General features: G+C 52.0%; 1 protein-coding gene across 3 annotated transcripts in view; it reads left to right on the top strand.

Moving 5' to 3' along the window:
- LOC143296707 (uncharacterized) overlaps positions 1 to 11862 on the top strand; it is a 133489-nt gene that overhangs the window by 41493 nt on the left and 80134 nt on the right. For all 3 annotated transcript variants that reach the window (XR_013057155.1, XM_076608756.1, XM_076608755.1), the window contains exons 11-12: positions 9876 to 9982; positions 10440 to 10631. Coding sequence is in view for 2 of the 3 variants with exons in the window: in XM_076608756.1 (XP_076464871.1) it covers positions 9876 to 9982; positions 10440 to 10631 (299 nt within the window). In the remaining variant the exon portion in view is untranslated. The remainder of the gene's footprint in view (positions 1 to 9875; positions 9983 to 10439; positions 10632 to 11862) is intronic.

Raw genomic sequence — 11862 nt, 5'->3', positions numbered from 1 at the left:
CCGCTCCTCTCTCTCTCCTCTCTCTTCCCTCTCTCCCTCACCGCTCCTCTCTCTCCCCTCTCTCTCCCTCACCGCTCCTCTCTCTCCTCTCTCTCTCCCTCACCGCTCCTCTCTCTCCCCTCTCTCTCTCCTCTCTCTCCCTCACCGCTCCTCTCTCTCTCCCCTCTCTCTCTCCTCTCTCTCCCTCACCGCTCCTCTCTCTCCCCTCTCTCTCCCTCACCGCTCCTCTCTCTCTCCCCTCTCTCTCCCTCACCGCTCCTCTCTCTCCCCTCTCTCTCCCTCACCGCTCCTCTCTCTCCCCTCTCTCTCCCTCACCGCTCCTCTCTCTCCCCTCTCTCTCTCATCTCTCTCCGTCACCGCTCCTCTCTCTCCCCTCTCTCTCTCCTCTCTCTCACCGCTCCTCTCTCTCCCCTCTCTCTCCCTCACCGCTCCTCTCTCTCTCCTCTCTCTCCCTCACCGCTCCTCTCTCTCTCCTCTCTCTCCCTCACCGCTCCTCTCTCTCCCCTCTCTCTCCCCTCTCTCACCGCTCCTCTCTCTCTCCTCTCTCTCCCTCACCGCTCCTCTCTCTCCCCTCTCTCTCCCTCACCGCTCCTCTCTCTTCCCTCTCTCTCCCTCACCACTCCTCTCTCTCCCCTCTCTCTCCCTCACCGCTCCTCTCTCTTCCCTCTCTCTCCCTCACCCCTCCTCTCTCTCTCCCCTCTCTCTCCCTCACCGCTCCTCTCTCTCCCTCACCGCTCCTCTCTCTCTCCCCTCTCTCTCCCTCACCGCTCCTCTCTCTCTCCCCTCTCTCCCTCACCGCTCCTCTCTCCCCTCTCTCTCCCCTCTCTCTCCTCTCTCTCCCTCACCGCTCCTCTCTCTCCCCTCTCTCTCCCTCACCGCTCCTCTCTCTCCCCTCTCTCTCCCTCACCGCTCCTCTCCCTCTTCCCTCTCTCTCCCTCACCGCTCCTCTCTCTTCCCTCTCTCTCCCTCACCGCTCCTCTCTCTCTCCCCTCTCTCTCCTCTCTCTCCCTCACCGCTCCTCTCTCTCTCCCCTCTCTCTCCTCTCTCTCCCTCACCGCTCCTCTCTCTCTCCCCTCTCTCTCCTCTCTCCCTCACCGCACCTCTCCCTCTTCCCTCTCCCTCCCTCACCGCTCCTCTCTCTTCCCTCTCTCTCCCTCACCGCTCCTCTCTCTCCCCTCTCTCTCCCTCACCGCTCCTCTCTCTCCCTTCTCTCTCCCTCACCGCTCCTCTCTCTCCCTCACCGCTCCTCTCTCTCCCCTCTCTCTCCCTCACCGCTCCTCTCCCTCTTCCCTCTCTCTCCCTCACCGCTCCTCTCTTTTCCCTCTCTCTCCCTCACCGCTCCTCTCTCTCTCCCCTCTCTCTCCTCTCTCTCCCTCACCGCTCCTCTCTCTCTCTCTCTCTCTCTCTCTCTCTCATTGTATCTCTGTGTCTCTGTTTCTCTCTGTCTCTTTGTATCTTTGTCTCCCCGTCTTTCCGTGTTTTTCTTTCTTTTTAATTCTCTGTCTCTTTCTCCCCTTCTCTCTCCCATTCTGTCTCTTTCTCTATCTTTGTCTCGGTCTGTCTCTGTGTTTCTGTACCCCTCTCCCTTTCTTTCTTCTGTCTCTTTCTCATTCTCTCTCTCTTTTCCATCTCCGTGTCTCCCCTCTCTCTCCCTCACCGCTCCTCTCTCTCTCCCCTCTCTCTCCCTCACTGCTCCTCTCTCTTCCCTCTCTCTCTCACTGCTCCTCTCTCTTCCCTCTCTCTCCCTCACCGCTCCTCTCTCTCCCCTCTCTCTCCCCTCTCTCTCCCTCACTGCTCCTCTCTCTTCCCTCTCTCTCTCACTGCTCCTCTCTCTCCCCTCTCTCTCCCTCACCGCTCCTCTCTCTCCCCTCTCTCTCTCCTCTCTCTCCCTCACCGCTCCTCTCTCTCCCTCACCGCTCCTCTCTCTCTCCCCTCTCTCCCTCACCGCTCCTCTCTCTCCCCTCTCTCTCTCCTCTCTCTCCCTCACCGCTCCTCTCTCTCCCTCACCGCTCCTCTCTCTCCCTCACCGCTCCTCTCTCTCCCTCACCGCTCCTCTCTCTCCCCTCTCTCTCTCCTCTCTCCCTCACCGCTCCTCTCTCTCCCCTCTCTCTCCCCTCTCTCTCCCTCACCGCTCCTCTCTCTCCCCTCTCTCTCTCCTCTCTCTCCCTCACCGCTCCTCTCTCTCTCCCCTCTCTCTCTCCTCTCTCTCCCTCACCGCTCCTCTCTCTCCCCTCTCTCTCCCTCACCGCTCCTCTCTCTCCCCTCTCTCTCCCTCACCGCTCCTCTCTCTCTCCCCTCTCTCTCCTCTCTCTCCCTCACCGCTCCTCTCTCTCCCCTCTCTCTCCCTCACCGCTCCTCTCTCTCCCCTCTCTCTCTCCTCTCTCTCCCTCACCGCTCCTCTCTCTCTCCCCTCTCTCTCTCCTCTCTCTCCCTCACCGCTCCTCTCTCTCCCCTCTCTCTCCCTCACCGCTCCTCTCTCTCTCCCCTCTCTCCCCTCTCTCTCCCTCACCGCTCCTCTCTCTCCCCTCTCTCTCCCTCACCGCTCCTCTCTCTCCCCTCTCTCTCCCTCACCGCTCCTCTCTCTCCCCTCTCTCTCTCATCTCTCTCCGTCACCGCTCCTCTCTCTCCCCTCTCTCCTCTCTCTCACCGCTCCTCTCTCTCTCCTCTCTCTCCCTCACCGCTCCTCTCTCTCCCCTCTCTCTCCCTCACCGCTCCTCTCTCTCTCCTCTCTCTCCCTCACCGCTCCTCTCTCTCTCCTCTCTCTCCCTCACCGCTCCTCTCTCTCCCCTCTCTCTCCCCTCTCTCACCGCTCCTCTCTCTCTCCTCTCTCTCCCTCACCGCTCCTCTCTCTCCCCTCTCTCTCCCTCACCGCTCCTCTCTCTTCCCTCTCTCTCCCTCACCACTCCTCTCTCTCCCCTCTCTCTCCCTCACCGCTCCTCTCTCTTCCCTCTCTCTCCCTCACCCCTCCTCTCTCTCTCCCCTCTCTCTCCCTCACCGCTCCTCTCTCTCCCTCACCGCTCCTCTCTCTCTCCCCTCTCTCTCCCTCACCGCTCCTCTCTCTCTCCCCTCTCTCCCTCACCGCTCCTCTCTCCCCTCTCTCTCCCCTCTCTCTCCTCTCTCTCCCTCACCGCTCCTCTCTCTCCCCTCTCTCTCCCTCACCGCTCCTCTCTCTCCCCTCTCTCTCCCTCACCGCTCCTCTCCCTCTTCCCTCTCTCTCCCTCACCGCTCCTCTCTCTTCCCTCTCTCTCCCTCACCGCTCCTCTCTCTCTCCCCTCTCTCTCCTCTCTCTCCCTCACCGCTCCTCTCTCTCTCCCCTCTCTCTCCTCTCTCTCCCTCACCGCTCCTCTCTCTCTCCCCTCTCTCTCCTCTCTCCCTCACCGCACCTCTCCCTCTTCCCTCTCCCTCCCTCACCGCTCCTCTCTCTTCCCTCTCTCTCCCTCACCGCTCCTCTCTCTCCCCTCTCTCTCCCTCACCGCTCCTCTCTCTCCCTCACCGCTCCTCTCTCTCCCCTCTCTCTCCCTCACCGCTCCTCTCCCTCTTCCCTCTCTCTCCCTCACCGCTCCTCTCTTTTCCCTCTCTCTCCCTCACCGCTCCTCTCTCTCTCCCCTCTCTCTCCTCTCTCTCCCTCACCGCTCCTCTCTCTCTCCCCTCTCTCTCCTCTCTCCCTCACCGCTCCTCTCCCTCTTCCCTCTCTCTCCCTCACCGCTCCTCTCCCTCTTCCCTCTCTCTCCCTCACCTCTCCTCTCTCTCCCCTCTCTCTCCCTCACCGCTCCTCTCTCTTCCCTCTCTCTCCCTCACCGCTCCTCTCTCTTCCCTCTCTCTCCCTCACCGCTCCTCTCTCTCCCTCACCGCTCCTCTCTCTCCCCTCTCTCCCTCACCGCTCCTCTCTCTCCCTCACCGCTCCTCTCTCTCCCCTCTCTCCCTCACCGCTCCTCTCTCTCTCTCTCCCTCACCGCTCCTCTCTCTCCCCTCTCTCCCTCACCGCTCCTCTCTCTCTTCCCTCTCTCCCTCACCGCTCCTCTCTCTCCCTCACCGCTCCTCTCTCTCTTCCCTCTCTCCCTCACCGCTCCTCTCTCTCCCTCACCGCTCCTCTCTCTCTCCTCTCTCTCCCCTCTCTCCCTCACCGCTCCTCTCTCTCCCCTCTCTCTCTCCCCTCTCTCCCTCACCGCTCCTCTCTCTCTCTTCCCTCTCTCTCCCTCACCACTCCTCTCTCTCCTTTCTCTCCCCTCTCTCTCCCTCACCGCTCCTCTCTCTCTCCTCTCTCTCCCCTCTCTCCCTCACCGCTCCTCTCTCTCTTCCCTCTCTCTCCCTAACCACTCCTCTCTCTCCTTTCTCTCCCCTCTCTCTCTCTCCCTCACCGCTCCTCTCTCTCCTCTCTCTCTCCCTCACCGCTCCTCTCTCTCCTCTCTCTCTCCCTCACCGCTCCTCTCTCTCCCCTCTCTCCCTCACCGCTCCCCTCTCTCTCCCTAACCACTCCTCTCTCTCCTTTCTCTCCCCTCTCTCTCCCTCACCGCTCCTCTCTCTCCCCTCTCTCTCCCTCACCGCTCCTCTCTCTCTCCTCTCTCTCCCTCACCGCTCCTCTCTCTCCCTCACCGCTCCTCTCTCTCTCCTCTCTCTCCCTCACCGCTCCTCTCCCTCTTCCCTCTCTCTTCCCCTTCTCTACCTTTCTCTCTCGTGCGAAGCTGACCTGTTCAACTCGGTCAACTGGCATTCTTTTTGGTTCCAGGGATATTGGTATTACGCCTGGAGGTTTGACTGACCGATTTTTCCGCCACGTGTGTGTGTGTGTGTGTGTGTGTGTGTGTGTGTGTGTGTGTGTGTGTGTGTGTGTGTGTGTGTGTGTGTGTGTGTGTCTTTGTGTGGATATATATATATATATATATATATATATATATATATATATATATATATATATATATATATATATATATATATATACGAGGGTCATTCAATAAATAAGGTGAATTTTTCGGTATAAGGACTTCTAATACAGATAGAAGCTTACTTTTTTTTTTCAACGTAGTCTCCCAGCACTGTCACACACTTTTCCCATCTGTGCACAAGCTTCCGTATTCCCTCAGCGTAAAAATCTTTGGACTGATGTCTCAGCCAGTCGCTCACAACACTTTTGGCTTCATCGTCACTTTCAAACTTCGTGCCTCTCGTGAACGCTTTCAAGGGACCAAACAGGTGAAAGTCTGAAGGGGCAAGGTCTGGGCTGTAAGGGGGGTGAGGGAGCAGTTCCCAGCCCAGCTCGTTGATGGTCTGCACCGTTCGGGCTGCTGTGTGAGGCCTTGCATCTTTGGCACCCACCGGCAGCTGACCTTCGAGTAGCCAAGGTCATCATGGACAATTTTGTGTGCTGTCCCAACAGATAAGCTCAAAGTCCTTGCAATGTCATCCACTGTCACCCTTCTGTCAGACTGAATGAGGTCATTGACTGATTCGATCACCTCAGGAGACCTCACTTCTGTAGGCCTTCCAGGCCTGTCTTCATCCTCAACACTGCTCCGTCCTTCTTTAAACAATTTAGCCCACTTGTAGACATTTTTTCGGCTGAAACATGTGGCACCATACACAGTTGACATTCTCCTATGAATTTCAACTGGTTTGCACCCTTCAGCAACCAAAAACTTGATAACTGACCGCTGTTCAATCCTGGAGCATGCTTCTTGGTCGGCCATCTTTGTTAATCGCCAAAACTCTCAAAGTTTTTTTTAATCTGCAAAACAAATTAAATCCATGTGAAAAAGAAGTAAAAAAAAAGAAAAAAAAGAGAAAAAAAAAGAGTAAGCTTCTATCTGTATTAGAAGTCCTTATACCGAAAATTTCACCTTATTTATTGAATGACCCTCGGATATATATATATATATATATATATATGTGTGTGTGTGTGTGTGTGTGCGCGCGCGCGCACGCGCGCGCATAAACATAATATGTAAATAAACATGCACAACATCTCCGTCACCCCCAGCCCCCTTACCCTCCCTCCCCCCACACATGAACATAATAAACCCAAATAAAACAGAAACAACAAGACTGAGAGAGAGAGAGAGAGAGAGGGAGGGTGGAGACAAAATGTGGCGCTGTACTTAGGCAACGTGTTCTCCCTCCGGAGAGCAGGCCAAATTTCACGCAGAGCAATTTGTGTTCTGATAAAAACTACCACAATACAACACAATAGATGTAACAACGTGCGTGTCTGGATCGCTCCATATGAACCCAAGTGGAACAGTGCGAACACAGCGCTTGTGAACGGTGTGCGTCCTGCACAACACACCGTCAGTGGACATGGACCAGAGTGTCATCATTCTGTCCGTTGCTGTCTGTGTTCATCTTGTTGGGTGGCACGTCTAACGTCCTGGCGCTGGACCCGGGGCCTCACAGTGTGGCCACAGACCCGGGGCCTTGCAGTGTGGCCACAGACCTTACAGTGTGGCCACAGACCCGGGGCCTTGCAGTGTGGCCACAGGCCTTACAGTGTGGCCACAGACCCGGGGCCTTACAGTGTGGCCACAGACCCGGGGCCTTACAGTGTGGCCACAGGCCTTACAGTGTGGTCACAGACCCGGGGCCTTACAGTGTGGCCACAGACCCGGGGCCTTGCAGTGTGGCCACAGACCTTACAGTGTGGCCACAGACCTTACAGTGTGGCCACAGACCTTACAGTGTGGTCACAGACCCGTGGTGATGGCTCCTTTTGTTGCTCCGTCTGTGCTGACTGACGGCTTTGACGGGGACAGCACTGACTGTTTGGTCGGTGTGGATGAACTGTATCAATGAATCAACCAGGCCGAGTTCATTGGCAGTTTGGTTTCTTTGTCTTTGTGCCTGTGTGTGACCATGTGAAATGTGTGAATGTGTGTGACCATGTGAAATGTGTGTGACCATGTGAAATGTGTGCAGGAGTGTGGAGGGATCGGTATAATTGATGTGTGTGTGTGTGTGTGTGTGTGTGTGTGTGCGTGCGTGCGCGCGCGCGCGCGCGCGCGCGCGAAAGTCTGTCTTGTTAGTTCATACTAAGCTCTTGTTAATCAATGTTTACGCAAAATGCACACACACACACACACACACACACACACACACACACAGAGTCAGTTCACGGATGATTAAGCACCGTGAAAGAAAGGGTGGGACACACCACACGATCTGGCTGGGGATGAAAGAGCGGGATTGTTCTCACCTGGTCAGAATTAATCAGGATTGTTTCATGTGACCGCACATAGATTTGCACGGTGTCCTTAAGCCCCAAACACGTACAGCGCTCAGTGTATTCGCTGAGGTCTTTAGCTTTCGGGGATTTGTCAGTGACATGAGAACGAGAACTAGACAGATGACAACATGGGGCGTTGTGTGCCTTCATGTAACAACAACAGGGATTAACCTGGAGAGTTCTCGTGCTTTCCTTTCACTGTAGACTTTTTGACATGTTTTAAGTGTGATGTTATTGTTCTGTCCACCTCTATGCTGGCGCGTCAGAGTTTGCGTTTTTACTTAAAAACAAAAACAACAACAACAAACAAACATTGTATTCAATTCTGACAGGTCAACACTATACAGAACAATGTGACTTGAAAAGCACAGAAAACATACAAAATTGCTTCTTGTCTGGGTTGAGTTTGATCCCAGAATGTTTAAGAAAAGAGAAAAAAAAAAAAGGGAAAAGAAAGACATTCACTGGAACATACATAAACATGACGCGTTGACCTGTCTTTGTGTGTGTGTGTGTGTGTGTGTGTGTGTGTGTGTGTGTGTGTGTGTGTGAGAGAGAGAGAGAGAGAGAGTGTGTGTGAATGTTTGCATGAGTGCATGTGTGTAAGAGTGTGTGTTTGCGCGTGTTTGTGTACGTGTATATTTATATGTGTGTGTGTACGTGTTTGTGTATATATATATAAATATATATATATATATATATATATATATATATATATATATATATATATGTGTGTGTGTGTGTGTGTGTGTGTGTGTGTGTGTGTGTGTGTGTGTGTGTGTGTGAAATGAGGAAAAGAGAACAGAAAGCACATCGTAATGTCAATGATCAGAACATGCCCAGCAAATCACATGGCTGGGGGAAAAACAAAATAAAACAAAAACATCCACACGCAGAGGGAGTTGAGAGAATGGGGTGGGGAAGGGGGAGAGGTGAGGAAGCGGTAAGGGGGGGAGAGAGAGGGGAGGTGGGGGGAGCTTGGGGGGGGGGGGACTGGGAAAAGGGCGTAATAAGGGTGAGTCAGCTGACCAATGACCACAGTCAGCGGTTACGTCACGGTTTAATCCCGTTATCAGCACACCACAACCACCACCTCCACCACCACCACCAACTGCCCAGCCGATTAGTGTCGATTTGGGAATCGCCCAAGGCCAGTGTCAACTGCTGTTGGTGTGATCAACTGGGAGGGGTGGGGGTTGGGGAAGGGGGGGAGAGGGAGAGGGGTGTCGGTCACGTGGGAGAAGGAAGAGAAGGTGGCATTAATGAGGTATTGACCCCTATGAGTCCCTCCCGGCGTTACAGTAAAGAAAAAAAAATTGAGAGAGAGAGAGAGAGAGAGGACAAATGTTTTATTGAAGGAAGAATGGATAAGGTGAAAGCTTTACACCATGCCCTCACACACACACACATACACAAACTATGATAAATGAAAATAGAATAAATAAACGACATAAAACAAATATAATAAATGCTTATACAATAATAGGTAAATGGACAGAGAGACAATTTACATATCACGTAAAAACCATGTACGCTTCAGTTGGCAGGCTGCTGGGCTTGTTGGTTCATGACTGTGTTGTGGATTGGGGGGAGGGGTAAGGGTGTTCGGTGGTTGTCGCGTGCTTGTTTCTGCTTGTTGGACTCTCTCTGTGTCTATGTCTGTCTTTCTGTCTCTCTGTCTGCCTCTGCCTTTCTGTCTCTATGTCTCTGTATCTCTGCCTCTGCCTGTCCGTCCGTCTGTCTGTCTGCCTCTGTCTCTTTCTCTCTCTGTCTCTGTATGGTTGCCTCGTGTGTCTGCTGTTTCAGCTTGTTAATCAGATCATCATTGATGCTGAAACTGAAACTGAAAGTCAACCAGCTCCGCCGAACCCCCTCCTTTTTTGCATTCCTGTACTGTCACTCTCAGGACGGACAGCAGCAACTGTATGACAGTCAGCCTGGCCGACTATGACCATCAGAACAGCAGAGGAGGCAACTGCTGTTCCAACTGTCTGGGCTAGAATTTGATTATATTTGATAATGTCTTGCCCACTCTCTTGACCAACAGGGTTTTAGGACAGTCGGCGTTGGGATGGTTCCCAAAGGCCAACTAGCCCCCAAGGCTGCAGCACTAAGAGCCAGTGCAATCTTGCCTCCTACTTTGAGAGTGATGGTCCTTCACAAAAGACTAAGCCGTAATTAACTAGCCAGACGCTAACTGTGCCCTGCATGGTGTGGCAGTGAATAACTAGACAGACGCTAACTGTGCCCTGATGGTGTGGCAGTGAATAACTAGACAGACGCTAACTGTGCCCTGATGGTGTGGCAGTGAATAACTAGACAGACGCTAACTGTGCCCTGCATGGTGTCAGTAAATAACTAGACAGACGCTAACTGTGCCCTGATGGTGTGGCAGTGAATAACTAGACAGACGCTAACTGTGCCCTGCATGGTGTGGCAGTGAATAACTAGACAGACGCTAACTGTGCCCTGCATGGTGTGGCAGTGAATAACTAGACAGACGCTAACTGTGCCCTGATGGTGTGGCAGTGAATAACTAGACAGACGCTAACTGTGCCCTGATGGTGTGGCAGTGAATAACTAGACAGACGCTAACTGTGCCCTGATGGTGTGGCAGTGAATAACTAGACAGACGCTAACTGTGCCCTGCATGGTGTGGCAGTGAGCGAGCAGACCCCAACTACCACGCCAACTACAAGGGCCGCATCACTGAAGGGGGCAGCATCAACAAGTCTCTCAACACTCTGGCCAACGTCATTAAGGCCCTTGGTGAGTAACTGTGTGTGTGTGTGTGTGTGTGTGTGTGTGTGTGTGTGTGTGTACTGTGACATATTAGTAATTCGAATCATATTGGTGTCATTTAATTAAAACCAAAGGCGGCTAAAAAAAAAAGTTAAACAAACAAACAAACAAACAAAACAAAACAAAAAAAACAAAAACAAAACAAAAAAGAAGAAAAAAAAAGAAGAAAGCACCATCACCACGATCACCATATGCTTGTTCATCTGTACGCGTGACTGAAGCCTGAATGACAGGAAACGAGCGATGAGCGCCTGAAGGCAGCGGTCAGTCCGCTCTAGCCAGGTAGACAGCCTGTTGTGGAAACTGCGTGTATGTAAAGCGCCTAGCGTTTGGTCTGTGTTCGAAGATATGCGCAAAATAAGTCTGATTAAGAATATTAACAACAAAGATGATGATGATGATGATGACAATGTGCACGTGTCAGCGGAGAGGTCCCTGTTGACGTGGAGCAGCGAGGCAGTGGGGCCCACGGGCAGCCTGGGGGAGACGCCGGCAGGATCATCGCCCAGCACAGGACGCAAAGCACGCGTGCTGCACGTGCCCTACAGGGACTCGGTGCTGACCTGGATCCTCAAGGACAGTCTGGGGGGCAACTCCAAAACACTCATGATCGCCAGTCAGTGCCTGACTCTTTCTTTCTTACTTTCTATCTCTCTCTGTCTTTCTTTTTTTTTCTTTTTTGTTTTGTTTTTTGTATTCGTCTTTTCATGGGTTTATTGTCTGTTCACTATAATAAGTGGTTTAGACACGTACGCATTCATTTATTTCCACACACACACACACACACACACACACACACACAATGGTAGTGGAGAATGGGTGAGGCACTGGATGTGGTGAGTAGCGAGTGCCGAGGTGTCTACTAGTATGGAGAATAAACTGAACAAACAAAACACCCAGCTAACGGTGGAGTAGTGGGGCATTTCCTTCTCTGTTCATTTTTCTTTGTTTTGTTTAAGTATTCATTTTCTACCTTAGTTTGTTAATTCATCCATTCTTCCGTTCCTCCGTCACATTGTTAGTTTGTTAATTCATTCATTCTTCCGTTCCTCCGTCACATTGTTAGTTTGTTAATTCATCCGTTCCTCCGTTCCTCCGTCACATTGTTAGTTTGTTAATTCATTCAGTCATTCATTCCTCCGGCACATTGTTAGTTTGTTAATTCATTCAGTCATTCGTTCCTCCGTCACATTGTTAGTTTGTTAATTCATTCGTTCCTCCGTTCCTCCGTCACATTGTTCATTTTGGTCCTCCCTCATCACTGCACTTTTTCACTTCCCTGTGATTTTTGCTGTTGTCATTTAATCTTTCATTCATTTTCATTCATTCTTTGATCTGTTCGTTCTTTCACTTACTGAATGGATGAATAAACGGACGGAGAAGAGAGGAAAGAAGGAATAAAGGTGTGTTTGACTATTAGCCGTTTGTGTGTCAAAAAGCTGTATTGAGAGACTGGAAGGACGGAGTTTAATAAGGGGTATAACTGTGAACAACGGCAACGAATGTGGAGTTATTCCTCTTTCAGGCCCTGTCTGACGACAGGGAACATGCAGGGAACGCCTGCGACACCAGCCCTAAAACAACAGATAAAGGCATTTCAATAATGATAGTAATAATCATGATAATGATAACAACAACAGGAACGATAACGATAATGATAATGATAAAGCTGTGGCCTAGGGGATTTATTTTGATATCCACATCTGGCTTTTCCTCCCCATCACACAACACACTGTTGTTGCACACCGCAACACGGAAAGTGAAACGATTTCCGAATCATCTGTTTCTGTTCACTGCACATGGTTTCTTTCTTCACTCCCCCCCCCCCCTTGTGTAGAAGGTTATAG

The sequence above is a fragment of the Babylonia areolata genome, chromosome 21 (assembly GCF_041734735.1).
Source record: "Babylonia areolata isolate BAREFJ2019XMU chromosome 21, ASM4173473v1, whole genome shotgun sequence".
Lineage (NCBI taxonomy): Eukaryota > Metazoa > Mollusca > Gastropoda > Neogastropoda > Buccinidae > Babylonia > Babylonia areolata.
Note: the sequence above shows the minus strand (reverse complement) of the source record. Positions and strands in the feature narration are given on the sequence as shown.